The sequence below is a fragment of the Pinus tabuliformis genome, chromosome 9 (assembly GCF_031772625.1).
Source record: "Pinus tabuliformis cultivar Carrire ecotype Pingquan chromosome 9, CPIR1, whole genome shotgun sequence".
NCBI lineage: Eukaryota > Viridiplantae > Streptophyta > Pinopsida > Pinales > Pinaceae > Pinus > Pinus tabuliformis.
The window spans coordinates 1,106,125,628-1,106,149,833 of NC_142307.1; the positions used below are offsets into that span (position 1 = coordinate 1,106,125,628).

Below are 24,206 nucleotides of genomic sequence, written 5' to 3' on the forward strand. Positions count from 1 at the left end.
TGAAGTTGAGGTAGAAGCCGAGAAGATGAAAGGATTTCATTTTGTGACCTTAAGTCATCGTACTTATGACGCAAAAAGAATGGTAGTCGTGCATTGTAAGAATGCTAATTTTAATTGGTCATACCCGCATACCAAGCATAGTAATGAAGATAAGGTCAGAAATTGGTACAATGCATTTAGATACTTCAGCCCAAGCGAGCAACCAGAAAAGGAAGACGAGTAGGTTGAGAATTCCTAGGAGAACATAAGCCTACAAGCCATGGAAGTGGTCTATGAGGAGATGTCAAAGCTGCATCACACTGTGTCCCCTATCCTAGCCATAGAGGTCGACACGAAGGAAAAGTACGCCACGCTAAAACAAGATATCACAATTATCAACAACATTCATGTGTGGACAAATAAGTATCTGGAAGCACTGACACTTCTCCCAAAGAAGGATTGGATAACCATCTAGAACGACAAATTCTAGATACGCATTAGGATCTAATCATGGGATAACCTGGCTAGGGATGTTGATAGGGCTCTTCCCTCTTAGAGACATTTGCTAAGGGGGTTGGAGTCTGTTATCGAAGTACATGGGGTTCCTTCCATTGGAGCAGTTGGAGAAGTAAATCCTATAGGATATTGAAGCATTTATCAAACTTTTCAGGAAACCTTCCAGCACAAGAGATTTGCAAGTCACGAAGGAAAACATTACACGGTATGTGGTGGAGCCAGTGAGGATGTACACAAAGTTGGTAACTCTATCCAATCAAATCAAGGACAAGAGAAGCACTCTCATTCCATACGCCCTTGAATGCCTCCATATACATGATGAAGATAATCCAAAGGTTGCTGCAATAGCTGTTGATTACAAGCTTTGGCGCACCTACCTCGTGGAGCAGTTGCACATAAATGTCCCAGAATTGTCTATTACTAAATTGTTAGAGTAGGATCAATTTTTTTTTTTTTTTTTTTGTGAATAGATAGATAGGATAGGGTAGAACCAAGGAGAAATTTAAAAGGTCATGAGGAAGTCCAAGAGTCACGGGTAGACAAAAAGTCACCATTTTTCTATAAATATACCCTCATGACACATTGTAATGGACTTTAGCTTGGGACTCATTTTGGTGTATATTGTTTTGAGAACTTATGAGCTTTTAGTGAATGCAAGGAGTAATGGTATATTTCCACTATTAGATTCGATGAAGGCCTTGTATTATGTTAGTGCCATGAATATTATCAAATTAATGAATTGAAAGTTCTTATGAGCTTTGGTGTATTGCCTCCTCGTGTCTTCTGGTGTTGTGGGATTTCCTTTGCAACACACATATGTTGACCTTATTCTTATGTTGATAATTGTTTTATTGATATTGGCATATAATGATTGTGGAGTGTGCGCTTATTTGTGGTTTCAATGGTTAATAATCACGAAATCATTCTTTGTTTCTAAACTTATTTCTTATTTATGTGTGGTCCTATTTAAAGTCTTGCTAACAATTTTTTCTTAGGATTCATGCTTTGAAGTTATGTTGTTTCTATTTATGGTATCTATTTTATCGGGTGTTCATCAATTACTTAATTGCATTTTTTGAAGTTTATATGTTCTTCTTAACTGAGACTCTCTTTCTTGTCTGAAGCAACTTCAACCAACAAGATGGAAGTCGAGCTTGCATATCCGTTGGGATCCCCAAACCAAATGGTGTAGAGTCCGATTGGAATTCTGCATCGAGGAGATCCCTTAACTGTTGGCAGTAAATTCAAGCTCATCAACACCTTTTAAAATAGTTAGTATATATATATATATATATATATATATATGTATGTATGTATGTATGTATGTATGTATGTATGTATGTTGAAATATGGCAACAAGAATATTCCAATTTAATTTTTCCTTGAATTAAAATGGAATTTAGTCTTAACAACTACTTGGAAAATATTAATTAATTAATTTTAAATTAATTAGTTGGAGAAATTCAAGTTAGAAGTCTTTCTGAAGTCATGCAAGATTTATCCCTTAAATTAAGGAGATAAGATTGAGTTATATTTGAGTTGTAATTAGTTAACTCAGTTGACTGAGTTAAGTCAAGTTAAATTAGTTCCAAACTGTTTGAAGAACTAATGGTGAGTTAACAGTCAGTTGATGCATGCATGTACTCAACTAGTGTACTCTAGTTAACTGAAGATTCCCTCATCAGAAACCCATGCATGTCTATTATGAGAAAGACCCAGTTGAGATTAAAGACAAGGACATTGTACTATCAGTTGCATGCGTTTTATTATAAAGAAAACTCATGCATGCAATCAAGGAATCATTCCTTGAGGATTGTGTAGTTCTGACAGTGTGTGAGAGAGTGTTACACTTGGTAACAGGAGAATCATCCCAGAGGAACAGCGCAAGGAAATAGGAGCTTGGAGGGCATAGAGGAAGCCTTGAGAGAAGCCAAGATTTCCTATGAGCATCTGTGAGGATTGTACTGAGAGCTGGCTAGCTGTGAGAGCTAAGGCTTTGTATAATTCTTATGTATTTCCACCTTGTAAGATAATACAGATAGTGGGGCTTTTAGCTTAGGCTTTCCACAAAGTATTTTCATGTGTATTGTGCATTAATTCTTCTTCTTCTGGTTATATTGTTCAGCTTGATCTTTAAGCTTCTGCAAATTGATAGAAGAAGTAGGTTATAGTATTCTACTTTGATTTATATTGCATTATCGGGTTAACCTACCATCAGATTTTCTACATGGTATCAGAGATGTGAACAATATACTGAAAAGAGAATTCGAAGTTTGAAGTTCAGGGTTGTAGGTGAAAATCAAATTCATATCATACTTCAAGGTTGGCCAATGGCGTTCTATGGCTTGAGACTCAAGTATGCCTTGGAAGTAGCTCGAATTACATAGCATGGAAAGATAGAATGGAGGTTGTATTAGAAGACAATGGCTTGAAGGAATTCAATGATCAATAAATCCCAAAGCTAGCTTCAACTAATGCAAAAGAGTTGGCTGAGTGGAAGAAATGTGTGGGGAAGACGAGATGGATCATCCTTGAGGGAGTTCAAGACCATATTTTATCGAGTCTCCATGGGAAGGATACTCCATTTTCAATGTGGAAGACATTGAAGGACCTCTACCAGAATAGTAGCGACTAGAGGAAATTGGCACTCAAGGATAAGCTTCGAAGAATCAAGATGGAGAAGGGCGATACTATTTCCACATATCTGAACAAGCTCACCACCTGCAGAGATGAGCTTGGTAGTGTGGGAATAACTACTGTCGATGATGATATGGTGAGCCTCACTCTCCTTGGCCTTCCAAAGAGTTGGAATAGCTACCAGGACTCTGTGAATGGAAGGGAGAAATTGCCGGATTGGGAATGACTGTGGTCGGATCTTATGCAGGAGGAGATCAGGAGGAGCACACGATATGGTTCTTCATCCAAGAATGATGACGAAGAAAATATGGCCTTAGCAAGTAAGGTAAGGAAAGGGAAGGGGAAGGCTTCCCATTTCAAATCGATTTTTTCTCATGGAGGGAAGAAGGGTGACATGTCTAAAGTAAGATTCTTTAATTGTCACAATATGGGACATTATGCGACTAATTGCCCATCGAATAAGTCCAAGAAGGGATCCTCAGAAGGATCAGAAGGTGAGGCATTAGCCTCTCAGTTCGAAATGGAGTTTACCCTCATCGTATGCCTGGTGTCATCGATGATGGGTTGTGTCTGGTATCTTGACCATGGAGCCTCATTCCACATGACCGATGATAAAATCTATTCAATGCCTTGGAGGAGAAAGACCTCAAAATGCGCATATAGATGGGCAACGACGGAAGGTATAGTGTTTCAGGAGTGGGCAAAATTTCTTTTCAGAGGGAGCATGGAGCTCCTATCACCTTGACAAATGTGAAGTATGTGCCTAGACTGAAGAAGAACTTGGTATCAGTCAGGATGTTGGAGGACAAAGGCTACGATGTTGTCTTCAGTAAAGGAAAGGCGTTCCTAAGACACATAGCCGCGGGTCAGACCAAGAGGATAGGGATTCGAGTGAAGAATTTCTATAAATTAGAGGTAGATGATTGTGCAACATTGAGTATGAAAGCAGAATTGGTGCAAAGCCAAGACATTGGCAAGTTGTGGCACAGGAAATTGGGCCATTTGCATCATGGAGCTTTGAAGATAATGTAGCAGATATCTACAGGACTTCCCAAAGGTAAACTTGAGCAAGTTGACACATGCAAAGGTTGTACCTTGGGAAAGTACACCAAGTCTTTCTTTCATGATCGAGACAGTCGAGTAGAGGCTATCTTAGAGTGAGTTAATACTGATGTGTGTGGACCATTCTCGACTGCATCCACAACAAAGAAAAGGTAATATGTGATTTTCATTTGATGATTATTCTCGTAAATGATGGATTTATTTCATGCAGAAGAAGGACCAAACCTTCACAAAGTTTTGTGAGTTAAAAGCTTTGGCCGAGAAAGAGTCAGGGAAGAATATCAAGGCCTTGAGAAGCGACAACGGTGGAGAATATGTCTCTCAAGTGTTTAAGGACTTCTGTGCAGCGGAAGGAATTAAACGAGAGTTGACGGCACCTCATAACCCACAGCAAAATGGGGTGGCTGAGAGGAAGAACAGAACTATTGTAGGGGCAGCACGGGCAATGCTACATGACCAAGGCCTACCACTTCACTTGTGGGTTGAGGCATGCAACACATCGGTCTATTTGCAGAATAGAAGCATGCATCACATACATGGAATGAAGACACCAAAGGAAGCTTTCTCCGGTAAGAGACCAGTTGTGGGTCACTTCAGGATCTTTGGCTCATCGGTATATTGCCACGTGACAAAGGATGCATGGAAGAAGCTTGAGCCGAAAACAAAGTTGGGGATACTTGTGGGGTACACTAATACACCTCACAACTATCGGGTGTACTTGCTTACCGGTCAGAGGACAGTGGTTCGCAAAGATCTCAATTTTGATGAGCAGAAGTCCATGCCAGTTTCCCTTGAGAGGGAGCTCCAACTACAGGCTTTGGAGGAACTGTTGGTTCCTAAGGAGGAGTAGCCTCAAATTGATGTGGAGCATCTGCATGCAGAGGTTCCAAGAGTGGAGACATCCACTCAAGCAGAGTATTCAAGAGATGGATGGAAGTGTACAAGAGAAGCTGACAGGTTGTTGGAGAATGCAAGAGAGAATGTGGGAGCACCATCTTTTCAGCACAGAAAAAGGTGGTCACCTGAGAGGTACATTGGATACATGGCCCTTTCTGGGGAATGTGTTGAGACCGAGCCATCTTCCTTTGAGAAAGCAGTGCAGCAGCCGATTTGGGTTGATGCTATGGTGAAGGAGTATGACTCCATAGTTCGTAACAGTGTTTGGGATGTGGTTCTGAGACCAAAGAACAAGTTAGTTGTGAGTTCTCGCTAGCTTTAGAAGGTAAAGCAAGCTACTGATGGTAGTGTGGAGAAGCATAAGGCAAGATTTGTCACTCGTGGCTCTTCATAGGTTGAGGAGATTGACTATGATGAGACTTTTTCTCCTGTCGCAAGGTACTCATCTATCAGACCTATGTTGGCACTATCAGCACAGATGGGTTGGAATATCCATCAGATGGATGTGAAGACTTCATTCCTCAATGGCCAGATTGAGGAAGAAGTGTACATAGAGCAACTGAAATGTTTTGAGACCTTCGATTGTGAGTCGCATGTGTGCCGACTCAAGAGAGCATTGTACAAGCTGAAGCAAGCACCTCATATTTGGTACACCAAGATAGACAACTACTTCACCAGGTTGGGCTTCACAAAGAATGAAGCGAATGCGAACCTGTACCACATCATGGTGAAAGGTAAGTTGTTGATCATCGTACTTTATGTTGATGATATCATATTCACTGGTGATGATCAGTTGATTGTGTCTTGCAAGGAGGACCTTACAAGATAATTCGAGATGAAAGACATGGGTCTCATGCATTACTTCCTTGGCATGGAAGTGTGGCAGAAGGATGGGGAGTTGTTTGTGTCTCAGGGCAAGTATGCCAAAGAGATACTCGGGAGATTCCATATGGACAAGTGCAAGCCCATGTAGACTCCTCTAGCAGGTAACTGGAGGAAGGAGGTTGCTACTTCAAGAGAAGTGGTATAGGCTACTGTGTACAGGCAGCTTGTGGGTTCATTGATGTACTTAGTGAACACATGACCAAATTTGTGCTATGTGGTGAACCAGCTGAGTCAAGCGATGGTTCAGCCTACCAAGATGTTTTGGAAGGTGGAAAATCATGTATTGAGATACCTCAGAGGCACATCTCAGTATGGATTATGGTATAGATGGACAGAGAGAGTGAAGCTATAGGCTTCACTAATGCAGATTAGGTAGGGAGTCCATCAGATCGGAAGAACACATCAGGAGGGTTTTTCAACCTTGGGTCAATGGCAGTTTCTTGGTACAACAAGAAATAGAGGTCGGTTGCACTCAGCTCGACAGAGGCAAAATACATGGCTACAAGTTAGGCAGCATGTGAGGCCATCTGGATGCAAAAAATCCTAGTTGGTTTGTTTGGTACGAGGATGGATCCAACTGTGATCTATTTTGATAATCAGAGTTGTATCAAACTCTCTGAGAATCCAATATTCCATGATAGGTCCAAGCACATTAACATCCGATATCATCATCTCAGAGACTGTGTAGCGAGGAGGATCATGTTGTTGCAGTATATTTCGACGGAGGAGAAAGATGCTGACATTTTATCAAAGGCATTGTCAAAGTGTAAATTCAAGTTCCATAGAGACAGGATCGGGGTGGTAGATAATCCATTTCTTATTGACAGGGAGTGTTGAAATATGGCAACAATAATACTCCAATTTAATTTGTCCTTGAATTAAATTGTGAATTAAAATCGAATTTAGTCTTAACAACTAATTGGAAAAGATTAATTAATTTATTTTAAATTAATTAGTTGGAGAAATTCAAGTTAGAAGTCTTTCTGAAGTCATGCAAGAGTTATCCCTTAAATTAAGGAGATAAGATTGAGTTATATTTGAGTTGTAATTAGTTAACTCAGTTTACTGAGTTAAGTCTAGTTAAATTAGTTCCAAACTGTTTGAGGAACTAATGGTGAGTTAACAGTCAGTTGATGCATGCATGCACTCAACTAGTGTACTCTAGTTAACTGAAGATTCCCTCATCAGAAACTCATGCATGTCTATTCTAAGAAAGACCCAGTTGAGATTAAAGACAAGGACAATGTACTATCAGTTGCATGTGTTTTCTTATAAAGAAAACTCATGCATGCAGTCAAGGAATCATTCCTTGAGGATTGCGCAGTTCTGACAGTGTGTGAGAGAGTGTTACACTTGGTAACAGGAGAATCATCCCAAAGGAACAACGCAAGGAAATAGGATCTTAGAGGGCAGAGAGGAAGGCTCGAGAGAAGCCAAGATTTCCTATGAGCATCTGTGAGGATTGTACTGAGAGCTGATTAGCTGTGAGAGCTAAGGCTTTATATAATTCCTATGTATTTCCACCTTGTATGATAATACAAATAGTGGGGTTTTTAGCTGAGGCTTTCCCCAAAGTATTTTCATGTGTATTATGCATTGATTCTTCTTCTTCTAGTTATATTGTTAAGCTCGATCTTTAAGCTTCCACAAATTGATCATAGAAGTAGGTTATATTATTCTGATTTGATTTATATTGCATTATCGGGTTAACCTACCATCAGATTTTCTACGTGGTATCAGAGCTATGAATAATATACTCATAAGAAAATTCAAAGTTTGAAGTTCGGGATTGCAGGTGCAAATCGAATTCATACCATACTTCAAGGTTGGTCAATGGCGTTCTATGGCTTGAGACTCGAGTATGCCTTGGAAGGTAGCTTGAATTGCATAGCATGGAAAGATAGAATGGAGGCTGTATTAGAAGACAATGCCTTGAAGGAATTCATTGATCAAGAAATCCCAAAGCCAACTTCAACTAATGCACAAGTGCTGGTTGAGTGGAAGAAGTGTGTGGCGAAGGTGAGACGGATCATCCTTGAGGGAGTTCGAGACCATATTGTCTCGAGTCTCCATGGGAAGGATACTCCATTTTCAATGTGGAAGACATTGAAGGACCTCTACTAGAAAAGTAGCGACCATAGGAAATTGGTGCTGAAGGATAAGATTCAAAGAATCAAGACAAAGAAGCGCGATACTATTTCCACATATCTGAACAAGCTCACCACCTACAGAGATGAGCTTGGCAGTGTGGGAATAACTACTTTCGATGATGATATGGTGATCCTCGCTCTCCTTGGCCTTCCAAAGAGTTGGAATAACTACCAGGACTCTGTGAATGGAAGGGAGAAACTGCCGGATTGGGAACCACTGTGGTCAGATCTTACGCAGCAGGAGATCAGAAGGAGCACACAAGATGGTTGTTCATCCAAGAATGATGATGAAGAAAATCTAGCCTTAGCAAGTAAGGCAAGGAAAGGGAAGGGGCAGGCTTCCCATTGCAAATCGAATTCTTCTCATAAAGGGAAGAAGGGTGACATGTCTAAACTAAGATGCTTTAATTGTCACAATATGGGACATTATGCGACTCATTGCCCATCAAAGAAGTCCAAGAAGGGATCTTCGGAAGGATTGGAAGGTGAGGCATTAGCCTCTCAGTTCGAAATGGACTTTACCCTCATCGCATGCATGGTGTCATTGATGATGGGTTGTGTCTGGTATCTTGACAGTGGAGCCTCATTCCACATGACCGGTGATAAAAATTTATTCAGTGCCTTGGAGGAGAAAGACTTCAAGATGCACATAGAGATGGGTGACGGCGGAAGGTATAGTGTTTCAGGAGTGGGCACGGTTGCTTTTCATAGGGATCATGGAGCTCCTATCACCTTGACAAATGTGAAGTATGTGCTTGGACTAAAGAAGAACTTGGTATCGGTCGCGATGTTGGAGGAAAAAGGCTACGATGTTGTCTTTAGTAAAGGAAAGGCGTTCCTAAGACACATAGCCATGGGTCAGACCAAGAGGATATGGATTCGGGTGAAGAATCTCTATAAATTAGAGGTTGATGATTGTGCAACATTGAGTACGAAAGCAGAATTGGTGCAAAGCCAAAACATTGGCGAGTTGTGGCACAAGCAGTTGGGCCATTTGCATCATGGGGCTTTGAAGATAATGCAGCATATATCTACAGGACTTTCCAAAGGTAAACTTGAGAAAGTTGACACATGCAAAGGTTGTACCTTGGGAAATTACACCAAGTCTTCCTTTCATGATCGAGACAGTCGAGGAGAGGCTATCTTAGAGCGAGTTCATTCTGATGTGTGTGGATCATTCTCGACGGCATCCACAACGAAGCAAAGGTATTATGTGATCTTCATTGATGATTATTCTCGTAAATGCTGGATTTATCTCATGCAGAAGAAGGACCAAACCTTCACAAAGTTTTGTGAGTTCAAAGCTTTGGTCGAGAAAGAATCAGGGAAGAAGATCAAGGCCTTGAGAAGCGACAACGGTGGAGAATATGTCTCTCAAGAGTTTAAGGACTTTTGTGCAACGGAAGGAATTAAATGAGAGTTGACGGCACCTCATAACCCACGGCAGAATGGGGTGGCCGAGAAGAAGAACATAGCTATTGTCGGGTCAGCACGGGCAATGCTGCATGACCAAGGCCTACCACTTCACTAAGCGATAAAATAGAATAGTTAGACATAAGATAGAAATAAAAGGAATAGTTGGACAAATAAGGTCTCAAATGGCTTTCAAAGAAAAATGATGAACATCAACTTTTGTAAATAATTGTCCTTCGTAATTGACATTCTCATTGATTCACAGGATATTGATTGAATGAAATTATGAGTAAATGTACAATAATAGCGCTAAACCGCTAACCACCATAATAATGAATACAACGAAGACCATAATAAAAGATGTTATTGAATTTTAAACCTGGAGGTGGCCCATGATAATGGAAATATATTATAGTTCTAGGGATTCATCGGTCAATTAGAAAATCGTGAAAATATTAAATGGTAATGGGTTGAAAACACAAATGGTAAAGATTCCTTGGTCAATGAGAGCTTTCTAGAATAAAAATACTGATAAGGTTATCGAATGGTGATGTGTTGGAAATACAAAGGCATCCTTTCGAATTTAAACATTAATTGATAGATGTGACACATAATCTTTGAAATACAGGTGATGCCGGTGAATCAATGAGTCATTTCCTCGTGAACCTTCATTGATCGATAGGATACACATTCTCTCAAAGACGTGAATCCGTAATTGCTAATAGGGAAAACACTAGCTAATATATGCAACACCAATGAGGAATTTAGAGATGATGAGAATATGTTATTATTAATATAAGAAAAAAACCTAATATAAATACAGTTGAAGTTTATGTTTTGAAATTTCTTTACTATTTTTATTTTTAAATATGTTTAGAATGTGATAAGGATTTTTTGGAATTTGAATTTGAAAATTCTGCATTTCAAATAAATGTTGTATATATTTTTCTTATTATTGAATTATATACACAATTAAAAATCATTTTAAATGATAAAAGAATATTATTTAAATAAAATTAGTTTTGTGGATTTTAACTAAAAATTCTAAAACTTGAAATAATATAAAAAATCTTCTCAACATACATATATATTCTCTTGACATACATATATATATTCTCTCTGTTTAGTGCATATTGTTTTACTATATACCTTAAGATAGTTGAAAAAATTTTATATACTGTAAAACAATATCCACTAAACAAAATATATATATATATATATATTGTTTAGTGGATATTGTTTTACAATATCCACTAAACAAAATATATATATATATATATATTGTTTAGTGGATATTGTTTTACAGTATATGAGTTTATACACGTAAGAACTGACATGATACAGTTATAGTTCCATTTGACTGCATTTTGAAGTCATGAGCAAATGATTAATTATGCAGCCTGCAATCAGTAAGGCTGGGTCTTGCGAAGAGGCCAGCTACGAGCAAATTAGAGAAGGTTGTATACTAGAGTTAAAATTTAGAATATTTAATACTAAAGTTTTAAAGTTAAATTATATATAATAATAATAAAATTAATTAATAAAAAATAATAACAATTCTTTTATTCTCTAGTTATATATTTGCTCATTATATTAAATTATTCGCTAATCAATAATATATATATTTTTTATTTAGGAATTACATATTTGCTCATTACATCATAATTAATGAAAAGTATTTTGGAAATTAATGTTATTACAAAATTAATAAAATAATTCTGAAACTAATTTTAATATATTAAAAAAAATTATATGTGATTATCAAAATTATAAAATATACTTACACAACCAATTTTATGGTAAAAACAAAATTATATCAAAATTGATAAAAGGTACTTAGAAAACCAATTTTATAGTAAAAACAGAAGTTTAGAATATATAAAAGGCGTCTAACAATATCAAATATTAGAAAATTTTAATATAAATGAAAAACTATGGACTGGCTAAGTATAAAAATAACACAACTTGATATGCATAGCTTCTTCACGCGGAGTTTACCAGACTTAAAACTCCGCGTTATCTGACTTCCAAGTCAGTGATGGAAGCATCGGCGTTAGATGGAGGAGCCACCATAGGAGTCTGAGATGTTACAAAAGAAAATGTGGTAGCAATGGAATGCGACAACCCAGATCCAGACCCAGAAGTGATGGAATTGGAGTTCTGGGAAACATAAGACCTCATAAAAGCGGGCTTTGTGGGAATCGGTAGCGTCACAGAATGAGATGAAAGCATCAAATTTACTGTGGACATCTGTGGACGCAGTGACGGGTCGACTTGCGTACACAAAAAAAGCAATTGCTCCTCATCACATCTTTCAATTATCAATGGATTAATTATCTCTAGAATATCTCCTCGTTTGTATAATGTCCACGCCTGCATAATCACAACGGATCGTTATTTTGATGAGATTGGCCTAAATTTAATTCTATTCTGAATTCAATAGATACTGACTTTATATATCTCCTCGTTTGTATAATGTCCACGCCTGCATAATCACAACGGATCGTTATTTTGATGAGATTGGCCTAAATTTAATTCTATTCTGAATTCAATAGATACTGACTTTATATGTGTAAGATTTTTGAGATACAGAGATCTAGATCTGCAAAACAATAAAGAAGCTTGCAAGAGAATGAAGGAAGCGAGCAAGAATTGAGAAAAGAATGAAAATTGATTCTACAATATTAGTTTTAGAATAAATACATAAAAGCAGCTAAGTTAAGCTTAGTTGTGCATGCAATAACTAAAGCTAACTAAAGCTGAGTGTGCTTTATCTTATGTTAATGTGTACATGTGCCACATGCAAGCAATAAGTTAACTGGAGCTAATCTAGGTGCATGTACACCAACACAGCTAGTCTAAGTGCATGTACACCAACACCCCCCCTTAAGCATAACTTAGGTGAGTGTGATGCAAAATGAATGAGTCCCGGCAACACGGCCATTTTAGGTACCCATATACAATGCATAAAAAGGAGGAAAGAGGGAAAACCCAGTGGGAAGAAAACCCCCCTCAAAATATAATGCAAAAGTAGAGAAAAGACAACTGCTAGGCAGTCGTGTCCTTCACCCCGAGTCGATCTCGCAGGAATCAAAACTTTTGCTCAGCATGTTTTCTTCCAGGTGTCGCAAATCTGTGGCCTGACAAAGCGCGAGCAAATATGTGGAGACCATGAGATTGAGTATGTCGATTGCCTCGGCTGATTTGCGGGCTGAGATGAGGCCCAGAGAATTGACATCTTGGTTGTGCTGCTCGGCGCTCTGGACGTGGGTGGTGACAGGGCTGGCGAGGTACTGGAGCTCCGATGTGTAGGAAGCCATGGCTATCTCGGCGCCCTTGAAGCCGTAGTCGAGGCTCGGGTTGGGGCCACCGCTGAGATTCGAAGGCAGGCCACCGTTGTAGTAATCGTTGACGAGCTCCGAGAGTTGGGCGAACATTAGCTTCCCGATTGCGGCGAGAGCGAGGCGCAGGTTGTCCATGGAGACACCGATTGGGGTCCCCTGGAAGTTCCCGCCGTGCAGTGCTTTCTTTAAGCCGTCGGCGATGTTAGTGCCCTCGCTGCAGGCGAGGCCGTCGATTACGTGACGGACGGCTCTCTGGCCTTTGGGAACCATACGCCTAAGGGGAAACATGCGCTTAGCCGTTGAAGAAAATGCGACGACCGAGAGCCGGTCTGCCGGACTCAGTGAAGAAATTACTAACCTCATCGCCCGCTTTAATAGCTGTAATTTGGTTCCTGACATGCTGCCGCTTACCTCCAGGACCGTTACCAGATCAATAGGAGCACGGTAGCTAGGATGCGGCAGTAAAGAAGATGAAATCTGCTTCGGGTTTTTCTGTTGTCTGTCGATTGCAGGTGGAGCTTTCACTTGTAGTAATACTGTGAAGTTCTCGCACGATTTCCCCGCTGCTAGTACTCCAACTGCTGGCTGTAAAGTGACCTCGAGATTTCTGGTTAGGCCACCGTTTTTGGCATTATTGTTCACTAACCCCATAGTTTGTTCGGGTTCGACCACGAAACCTTTAAATTCAAACTCCTCCTCTTCTTCGTGAATAGTACTGAATGTTCGGCCGTTTTCCCTGAGATTTGTGTCCAGCGGCTCGTCATCGTCGTACACGGCCGATTCTAAGCTAAAGCTTTCACGACGATTTCTATAGGTTGCGATCGAATCGTCTATCATTCTAAGCATTTCATCCTGTTTTCCAAACAATTCTTCCAATTTTTTCCATACTTCATTTGGAGTTGAACATGATTCAACATGAAATAGCAGTTCCAGAGAAATAGATAAACATAGGATGCCGAAGGCCTCGTCCATGCGATTGAAATATCTTGTTTTCTCCATTGCTGATGTTGGTTCAACTTTTGTTTCCATGGTTATTCGAAATAAGCCTCTACTTCTGAGATGAAGTTGAATCTTTGGCTTCCATTCGAAATAATTATATGGAGTGAGAATTGAGGATTGTGGAAACTCCAATTTAGACTCCATTCTTTGTTGTTGCTTCAATCTTCTGAACCTGCAAATAAAATTGCTTGTGCACTGATTACAAATCCCTGTGCTCTGATACCATGTAAGATTTTTGAGATACACAGATCTAGATCTGCAAAACAATAAACAAGCTTGCAAGAGAAGGAAGGAAGCGAGCAAGAATTGAGAAAAGAATGAAAATTGATTCTACAATATTAGTTTTAGAGTAAATACATAAAAGCAAGTAAGTTAAGCTTAGTTGTGCATGCAATAACTAAAGCTAACTGAAGTTGAGTGTGCTTTATCTTATGTTAAAGTATACATGTGCCACATGCAAGCAATAAGTTAACTGGAGCTAATCTAGGTGCATGTACACCAACACAGCTAGTTTAAGTGCATGTACACCAACACAGCTAGTCTAAGTGCATGTACACCAACAATATGAAATCAGTGAGCCCCCTAGAATCTATCTTCAAAAAACTCTCGATAGATGAATAAATAACAAACTCTGGATATAACCAGTATCTCACCCATCCTAAAAGCATCTCCATCGTTGCTGACTGCAAATTATAGTTCATGTTCTTTCCACGAGAAGAACCCCAAAGCTATAAACATCAGCTTTTGCAGATAATTGGCCTTGTAGAGCATACTCTGGTGCCATATAGCCGCTACAAATTACAATGGAAAAGATTATATAGTGAAGGAAAATTTAGAAATTGAGGAATGATAAATTGAATGGTAAATGCAAATGAAAACCTAGTCCCAGATCATAGAAAATAAAAGATTGATCGACGATGTAAATGGGCAAGAACAAATTAAGATGGCACTACAAGAGGGACATTCATCTTGAAATCAAAATCAGCAAAGTAAAACAGCTGCATCCCTAGGCGAGAGTAATGATTGTCTTGCAATCTTACTAGGTACCAGCAACTCTTGTACTGACGTGCGTCTCGTCTTCAGGAAAAAGTTTTGCTAATCCAAAATCTGCAATTTTAGGATTTAGTTGTTCGTCCAACAAAATATTGCTTGCTTTGATATCCCGATGAATAATCCGCAGTTGAGAATCCTGGTGAAGATAGAGAAGCCCACGAGCTACTCCCATTATGATGTTGTAACGCTTCTGCCAATCGAGCAGGTTGCGTTTGCTTGGATCTGTATTTGTCCAATGAGGACACTATTTAATAAGCAGGTTTACACATCAATGTATTTTATCGGCAAACATATTAGGATGAAGGTGGCTCACCGAATAGAATTTTGTCTAGGCTCTTATTTGGTAAGTACTCATAAACAAGTGTTGGAATATTAATTCCAACTGCACAGTGGCAGGCGGACGTGGGCAGCCAACTCAGCCAGCACGCTGCACCCGAAACCGCCAGAACGAAACCACCCTCTTGTTCGCACCGCCTTTGGCAAAAGGCTGTATCCGCCGGAAGGGCTCCGAACACACTCTCTTGCCGCCACGCGTCCCATGTACGAGCACCGAAAAACCACTTTCCCCGGACGCTAAAGGTCGTGCTGGTTGCCGGACAGTGGTGTGCGAATTGTGTTGGATCGGGTCTGCTGACTCAGATCTCCACGAAGCTGCGCGGAGGTTAATGACCGGGCACAACGAATAGGGTGGCGACACGTGGCACCGAAGTGACGTCAGCCGACCCCGCCCGCGTCAAATCAAAAATTGCGTGGAGTGTTTGACTTCTCCGCTGACCGCCGAGGATGGAAGCGTTAATGCTCTTAATGGTTGGTCGTAGTTTTTTTGGTGAGGCCTTTAATAAGGTAATGGGCATACGTAGAATTTAGTGAGGCTTTTAATATGTTATGGGCATGTGTTTAATTTTAGTTATGGGCCACGTTATTTTTTTATATGTTTTTTTATATAACGCCATGTATGCCGGCGTGTGGAAAAGTGTCATGTAGTTTTTGAGTGCAGTAGTGACTGCGTATGCTGTAATTTTTTTTGTATGTGTTGAGCCCGCATGTATATGCAGTAAAAAGAAAAGGGGGCCGACGTGAATTAGTTTTCATGGGTATGGTGACTACGCATGATGGGTGCGTGATTTTTTTTTGTGTGTTGTTCACGAAGAACAGTGTAGTGTGTTCGCGCAGGATTGGAAAGAAGAATTGAGAAGGAAGCACAGCAGTGCTGAAAACATAACAGAGGCAAATTGTTATGTATTGTTGACCATAAAGAAAACACAGGAACAGCTTGAAGCTGTTTTGTAATTTCCACAGCAGTGGAAAATCTGTGAGAGCAGCAGAGTTTTTTTTGTGATTCCCTCTTTGAACAGAGGAAGAAGTATGTAACAGAATGTTTGTTTTTAATCAATAGAAAAATGTTTTATGGCTGTGTAATGAGCTGTTATGAGCATATTTGTTTTAATAGCTTCGCTGTGCAAAGGTTCTGGAAGAGATGAAACAGAGCATTGGCTCTGTGGTATTTGGATGATTGGTTTTGGTATTTCTCCATTTGAAAATACCCAACAGTGGTATCAGAGCTAGTCCAGGCTCTTTGATGGTGACAGAGCAGGTTCATGCTCTTTGAAGACTCAAAGAAGCTGAAGGAAGGTGTGGTTGCAGCAGAGAAAGCTTCTCCAGCAGTGTGAAGTTTCAGCCAAAGGGATTCAGGTATTTCTCAAGTTTTTGAGTTATTATTAAAGACAGTCAGTTGTTTTAAAAAAAACAGTCAAGTATTTGAAGCCTAGATAAGAATGGCAAGGTCAAAGAAGAAAGCCTCCAGGGCTGTTAAAAATGTGTCTCCCCCCTCTACTAAATTAGAAGGCAATCTGTTTGAAAGCATTGTATTTGAGGTTCCAAAGTTTGATGGAAACTTTGATGTATGGGAAATAATGATGAGGGTTTTCCTAATGTCTGAGGGGATTGAAGTCTGGGAGTCAGTGATTGATGACAGCAAGATGGATAAAGAATCCATGGAATATGATGCACAAGCAGCAAAGACTATCTTGGATGGTCTCCCTGATTCAGTGAAGAGGAACCTTGGAAAATATACATCAGCAAAGGATATATGGGACAGACTGCATGACCTTCATGCAAAGGGAGCACTGACCATGACAATGAGTCAAGAAGAACCCATCATAAAAGCTGAGAATGAGAAGCTTGACCTCATCAAGGTTCAAGTAAGAGAAAGGGATGAAGAGCTTGCCAAGCTTAAGAAGGAACTTGAAGAATGCAAGAGGAAGCATCATGAAGAAGTCATATCCATGACAAATCAGTTGAACAAGGCAAATAAGCAGGCAGATGCCTTGTCAAGTCAACTTGAACAAAGGCACATGAGGGTGAACAAACTTGTGGAAGAGATTGGACAATATAAGGTAGAGGTCTCCTCCCTTAAGTCCGAACTACAAGAAGCCAGGAAGCAGGTACAAGGAGATGAAAAGAAAATGAAGAGCAGTCAAGCAAAAGATGAAGAAATCTCCAAAATGAAGATTGACATTATCTCCTTCAAAATAGTAGCAGCTGAAGCTACTCGTAGCAAGGAAGAAACTGAGGGACAACTAGCAAAGAAAAGTAATGAATGTGAAAAGTTAGAAGAAGAGATTGTCCTCCTCAGGAAGAAGGTTGAAGGGATGAACAAGATCATGAAGAGCTCTCAAGCTTTGGATGACATGCTCAGCTATCACAGATCTCCATTTGATAAATCAGGACTAGGGTATGTAGGTGAACCCTCAAACAAGGATGAGGATGCTTTAAGCAAAGGAGATGTGAAGAAGCCAGTAAGAAATGATGATGCTCCTAGTTCCAGCAAAGGCAAGGAGAAAAATGAAGGCTGCAATAGAAGAAATCCAGCTCCAAAAAGAAATGTAGCTGATGTCAAAGAAGCAAGATGCAATGGTTATCATCAAAGGATCTCAAGGCAGCAAGGTTTCAGAAGCACATCAAGAAAACCTCCATCTCCCAGGTACCAAAGTTCATTTTATGGTTATTGTTATGCTTGTTCAAACTTTGGTCATATGGCAAAAGACTGTAGAACATTTCATGGAGATAGATGTTGTGGTCCCCGACAATCTCCAAGAAATAATTTCACAAGAAGAAATCATGAATTTTTATTCATGAATAATGTAGAATGTTTCAAGTGTCATAACATTGGGCATATGGCACGGGATTGTAACTTAAGATGGGCTACTATGCAAGCTAGACCCACACAAAAGAAGAAAGTTACACAAGTATGGAGAAGGAAGGAAATACAATGTGAAAGTCCCTTGAGCTTTGCAACTAATCTAAGTTTCTTTTGAGAAGAGTCAACTGAAAGAAGATATAGCATACATTAAAGGGGAGCTTGTAAATTATTTTTTGCTAAACTATATTAACAGTCACTCCTTGATGGAATTTTTTTATAAGGGAAGGACATGAAGATAAATCTGCTATAACAGCAGAGAAGAAAAGGAGGCAGCACTCAAATGTGAAGAGCAGCAGCGCAAGAAGAAAAGTATGCAGAGCATGGAGACCCTCACAGGAGTGGGAAGATAAAACACAAAACAGCAGTTTGGAAATTTTTGTTATGGTGCACATGCATTGAAATGCATAGCAATGGAAGGTAGTTTCCTTCTATGTAATATGAGAGAACATACTCACAGCAGAGTGAGTATAATACACAGCAGATGGAAAATGTTTTGTATTGGGAATGAAAATGCAAAGCAGTGATAAGAAAATGAGAAGAAGGCAAAACGCAGCAGAGCGTAAATGGCCAGTGGCTGAGAATGCAATGAAATTTTTCACACAGCAGTGAAAAATGTAATCTTTTTGTATACAATGCAACATGCACAGAAATGTCTAAAGAAAAACATGGACAGCAGATTTTTAATGCACATGGATGAATGAGAATGTGTATGGCAGCAGAAAATTGAAAGGGATTGCACAGCAGTGCGTTGTGAAAATAAAATGAATGAAGCTGAAGATTGTGTGAAGCAAGGGTGCATAAGAAAAGGCAGCAGCCCGTGTTAATTTTTTTTTGTGGAGAATGAAGTGCCAAGTGTATGTGCACACAGCAATGCAAACAAGAAAGATGCAGCAGCATTAAAGTTTTGTTGAAGAAATGAGATGTAATGGACAGCAGCACATGCAAAAGAAATTTTCCTTACAGCAGTAAAGGTAAATGTAATGAATTTGTTGTTCATTGAATTGAAATGCAACATATACAACAACAGTGAGTGTAAGAAATGTTTACACACAGCAGTGTAAATTTGTAAGTTGGGACAGTGTAATTGTTCCAGAAAAGACAGAGTATTTTGTCTTTGAAAAGTGCACAAGCAGTGCAAGTGAACACACAGCAGTGTGGAGTATACACAACAGTGCAATGAATGTTTTGTTTTGGAGCTGCATTTGAAGCAGTCATTTGGTGAAACCCTCTATTAAAGAGGAAGGTGCTTTTCAGCACAGTGTCATGGTAAATCCCTCTATCAAGAGGATGATGCTTTTCAGCATAGTCATTGGTAAATCCCTCTGTTAAGAGGAAGATGTTTTTTTATAACTGGTGAATCCCTCTGTCATGAGGAAGGTGCTCTTAAGCACAGTTTCAGGTGAATCCCTCTATTAAGAGGAAGACAACTTTGTTTGTTTGTGAACTGCATCAGAAGCAGTTGGTGAATCCCTCTATGTGAGGATGATGTTTGGGTAAGATTGAATGCCCAGCAGTTGAAATTAAAGGGGAGTGTTGGAATATTAATTCCAACTGCACAGTGGCAGGCGGACGTGGGCAGCCAACTCAGCCAGCACGCTGCACCCGAAACCGCCAGAACGAAACCACCCTCTTGTTCGCACCGCCTTTGGCAAAAGGCTGTATCCGCCGGAAGGGCTCCGAACACACTCTCTTGCCGCCACGCGTCCCATGTACGAGCACCGAAAAACCACTTTCCCCGGACGCTAAAGGTCGTGCTGGTTGCCGGACAGTGGTGTGCGAATTGTGTTGGATCGGGTTTGCTGACTCAGATCTCCACGAAGCTGCGCGGAGGTTAATGACCGGGCACAACGAATAGGGTGGCGACACGTGGCACCGAAGTGACGTCAGCCGACCCCGCCCGCGTCAAATCAAAAATTGCGTGGAGTGTTTGACTTCTCCGCTGACCGCCGAGGATGGAAGCGTTAATGCTCTTAATGGTTGGTCGTAGTTTTTTTGGTGAGGCCTTTAATAAGGTAATGGGCATACGTAGAATTTAGTGAGGCTTTTAATATGTTATGGGCATGTGTTTAATTTTAGTTATGGGCCACGTTATTTTTTTATATGTTTTTTTATATAACGCCATGTATGCCGGCGTGTGGAAAAGTGTCATGTAGTTTTTGAGTGCAGTAGTGACTGCGTATGCTGTAATTTTTTTTGTATGTGTTGAGCCCGCATGTATATGCAGTAAAAAGAAAAGGGGGCCGACGTGAATTAGTTTTCATGGGTATGGTGACTACGCATGATGGGTGCGTGATTTTTTTTTGTGTGTTGTTCACGAAGAACAGTGTAGTGTGTTCGCGCAGGATTGGAAAGAAGAATTGAGAAGGAAGCACAGCAGTGCTGAAAACATAACAGAGGCAAATTGTTATGTATTGTTGACCATAAAGAAAACACAGGAACAGCTTGAAGCTGTTTTGTAATTTCCACAGCAGTGGAAAATCTGTGAGAGCAGCAGAGTTTTTTTTGTGATTCCCTCTTTGAACAGAGGAAGAAGTATGTAACAGAATGTTTGTTTTTAATCAATAGAAAAATGTTTTATGGCTGTGTAATGAGCTGTTATGAGCATATTTGTTTTAATAGCTTCGTTGTGCAAAGGTTCTGGAAGAGATGAAACAGAGCATTGGCTCTGTGGTATTTGGATGATTGGTTTTGGTATTTCTCCATTTGAAAATACCCAACAACAAGCAACCTTTCAGATCCCTCTGCGCAACAGCCCAATAGGTTCACAAGGTTCCGATGCTGAATTTTGGCCACAAGCTTAACCTCATTCAAAAATTCTTTCTTTCCTTGAAGAGATTTTAAGGACAGCTTTTTCACTGCTATTTCTTTTCCATCCCTAGTAGTTCCCTGAGAGATTCAGACAAAACATGGGTTTGAAGATTTTGCAAAATTAATGTTAATATTAGTCATACAACATATCTGTATGATTTAAGATTCTGTAAATAGCTAGTAGAAAGCTTTCTTATCCTATGTTACCTTGTATACAGGGCCAAAACCTCCCTCTCCAAGCTTGTTATCATCACGAAAATTTCCCGTAGCGGCTCGCAATGTTTCCATCGTAAATACTATTTGGTGATCCTCATTGATCAATGCGTCTTCCTCCACATGCCCATTATCTATATAACAAAAATTAGACGGCACGTTAGAAAATATTCTATTCTATCAATCATATTTTGGAATCAGATGCACTGCTAGCTCAAGTATATTAGGATCCGAGCTCCCGGAGTTCATATGCAATACCTTCGGACAGCCTTCGGAATATGGCAGATTTCAATCTTCTTCTACATGAAAACAAGCATACCAATAAGAGGAGCAGCAAACCGGCAGCAATGACTAAAATTATAAGTATTTTCTTCCAAGACTTGTCTGATGGTGTGTTCTGCTTCGGTGGTGTATCGACCAGCGGTTTAGAGAAAGGCGATGGTGGAAGCGCAGTCGAAGCTAAGAAAGGATATATTTCATAACGAACTATGCAGCTTTCCATCAAACCCTGGGCTCCTTGCGTTCCAGCATAAGATGCGAAAATATTATTGACTGTATTTGAGAGACATGTTGAGCAGTCATCACTAGATATATCTCTCCCGCACTCGACGAGACCATAAATCTCTCGAAACAAAGAATCTTTAGTGTTGCCGGAAGCATATAATTTAGATCCAGATTCTGCTTCAGTCGACAAACTGGATAAGAGCTTCACAACAGCCGCATTAAAGACTTGAGGTTCGGAGACATTGGCCAGATTGTGTAAATATATTCCATTTGTGTCCAATTTTCCGAAGAAACTATAGTTTTCATAACGCAAGAAGCACAAATCCATCCAAATTCTACCCCCAACCGCCTTCCCACAACCGTCACTTTGTGGTATGGCAGCAGTCGCTCTTTGTGAACAATTGCGGCATTGATCCGCGGTTGCGTCTCCCCTGCAATTTAGGAGACCATATATTTGGTTAGGACTTCGGCCATGCGCAGGAGAGTTAAACCCAGTCCGGGAGATGTGTTGAACAAGACTATTAAACACTGTATTCAAATTACTCTGAAACTCGCTGCCTTGTGTATAGTTAAAGGTGCGGTTGCACATGGTTGTCTGCGCATTGCAAATCCCTCCCTGAAAGAATGCTCCAACAACAACGGTTATATAGAATAGTTTAATGCTTTGCCCCATGGCTGGAGAGCATGCAGAATCCCTTCCATGGAAGTTTCTATTAATGGCCATTGGACAGTGGAAAGCCGCAGTGCATAAACATGCCAATAATGCCCCCAAAAGTTAAAATGTATTCCACTGAATATATAAGGATAGGAGATAGTTAATCAATATTCAACAATTTGAATATATAACTATAGGAGATTGTTAATCAATATTCAACGATTTGAATATAATAATAGAACACAACCAATTGTCAAAGTGAAGTGAATGGGCCGCTTACAGGAAACGCGGTTTGACGATGATGAGCCGTCGAAATTGAAAACTTTTATGGACTTGAAGAAAGATTATATTTGATTTGGTCTGTATTGTTTATACAGAGCAGAGGCAGGCCCCTTTAAACCATCCAAAGCAAGATTTCGTTGAGTGCGGTGAGATATTTATGTGGAAAATAAGTGCAAAACTTATATTTGGCCCACTACCACGTTGGACGGTCCCCACGACTTTGAATGGCCCGTAAAGTCTATGTATTAACGGAAAAGTCTGATTATGCGGCAATTCTCATTAAATTGGGCGGAGATATTCAAGAATGCACGAGAGGATATTTTAAATAAATAAATAAATTAGCATAATTATATTTACTAATGTGGTTGAGTTGAGGGTAAATATGATTGCAGATAAGTATATATAAATTATATATACAATAATATTTTTTAATATTGTTAATATGTTAAAATAAGTTTATATTGATCACATTAATAATTATTATGTATATATATATTTTTTTTAAATTAGCGATTTATGATTAATAATAACTATATAAATAATAACAATCATATTGTAATATATTTATGATTATTATTTAATATTATAATAATAATATTATTTTAATAACAATATTAACTCATAATAATATTAGTAATACTAATTAACAATAATAATCTTAAGAATAATAATTATTTTAGTAAAAGTGATTCACATATCCATAAGGCTTTATTTCTCTCTATAAGAGAAACTATTATTAAATATACAATGAAAAATGGGATAACAATAATAATAATTTATTACTCATTTTTTATAACAGTTAAATAAATAATTACTTATTTTATTAAAAATAAATAAATTTGCTATCGTTTTAGAAAAAATATAAATAATTTTATTTTATAATAATTTTAATAATAATTTACTAAGAAAATGAATAAATAATAGTAAAATAGTTAATTATGGTTAAACAATAATAATATTTATTTACTTAAATATTGGTAAATAATAATAATATGAATATTAATTAATTAATTAATTAATAATAATAATAATAATAATAATAATAATTTTTAATTCATTTTTATATAATAATAATTAATAATGTAAATAATTAATACTATTAATTAATTATTTGTCACAATGTGACGTTGGATCATGGTTGACTGTGGTTGACCATGGTTGAATTTCATATGGAGACATTATTTATCACAAAGCAACATTTGAGCATGCTTGACCATGGTTGACTATGATTCACCATGTTTGACCCAAAGGAATAAGAAACAATTGGGATTAATACTAAAAACCCAAGATTGACCATGGTTGTCCACAATTGACCATGTCTGATTCTATAAAACATGGTTGACCATGATCAATAAACCCAAGGAATTTTTATTATAAACCTAATGGAATAATAAACCTAAGGGATAACAATTATAAACCCAAGGGATATAAAACCCTAACATAAATATTACAAACCCTAAAATAAACATGGTTGACCATGGTTGATTTCCATATAGAGACAATCGTTGTCACAATCCAACATTGGACCATGGTTAACCATGGTTGACCATGATTGATTTTCATATTGAGACAATCTTTCTTAGAACACAATGTTAGACCATAGTTGA

The 24,206-nt window shown here is 38.8% G+C and overlaps 2 protein-coding genes across 2 annotated transcripts; both read right to left on the reverse strand.

Moving 5' to 3' along the window:
- Positions 1–12,604: 12,604 nt before the first annotated feature.
- Positions 12,605–13,720, reverse strand: LOC149152529 (phenylalanine ammonia-lyase 1-like). The gene has a single exon (XM_089443509.1). It carries the CDS (start codon positions 13,718–13,720, stop codon positions 12,605–12,607), a length of 1,116 nt encoding a protein of 371 aa, XP_089299635.1.
- Positions 13,721–14,579: 859 nt separating this feature from the next.
- On the reverse strand, positions 14,580–22,447 carry LOC149152530 (cysteine-rich receptor-like protein kinase 25). Its single transcript, XM_089443510.1, has 6 exons — positions 21,417–22,447; positions 21,153–21,292; positions 20,863–21,023; positions 15,249–15,298; positions 14,923–15,157; positions 14,580–14,673 (listed from the first exon to the last, which is right to left on the reverse strand). The coding sequence occupies exons 1-6, from the start codon at positions 22,384–22,386 to the stop codon at positions 14,580–14,582; spliced, it is 1,650 nt and encodes a 549-aa protein (XP_089299636.1). The 5' UTR covers positions 22,387–22,447.
- Positions 22,448–24,206: the final 1,759 nt, after the last annotated feature.

Excerpts from the sequence above, each read along its gene's own strand:
- LOC149152529 (XM_089443509.1), bottom strand. The coding sequence starts at position 13,720 with ATGATAGACGATTCGATCGCAACCTATAGAAATCGTCGTGAAAGCTTT.
- LOC149152530 (XM_089443510.1), bottom strand. The coding sequence starts at position 22,386 with ATGGCCATTAATAGAAACTTCCATGGAAGGGATTCTGCATGCTCTCCA. Across the intron at positions 21,293-21,416 it reads ATTCCGAAGGCTGTCCGAAG|ATAATGGGCATGTGGAGGAA; the intron begins GTATTGCATATG and ends TTTGTTATATAG. Across the intron at positions 15,299-20,862 it reads GCAGAGGGATCTGAAAGGTT|ACTTGTTTATGAGTACTTAC; the intron begins GCTTGTTGTTGG and ends TAATATTCCAAC.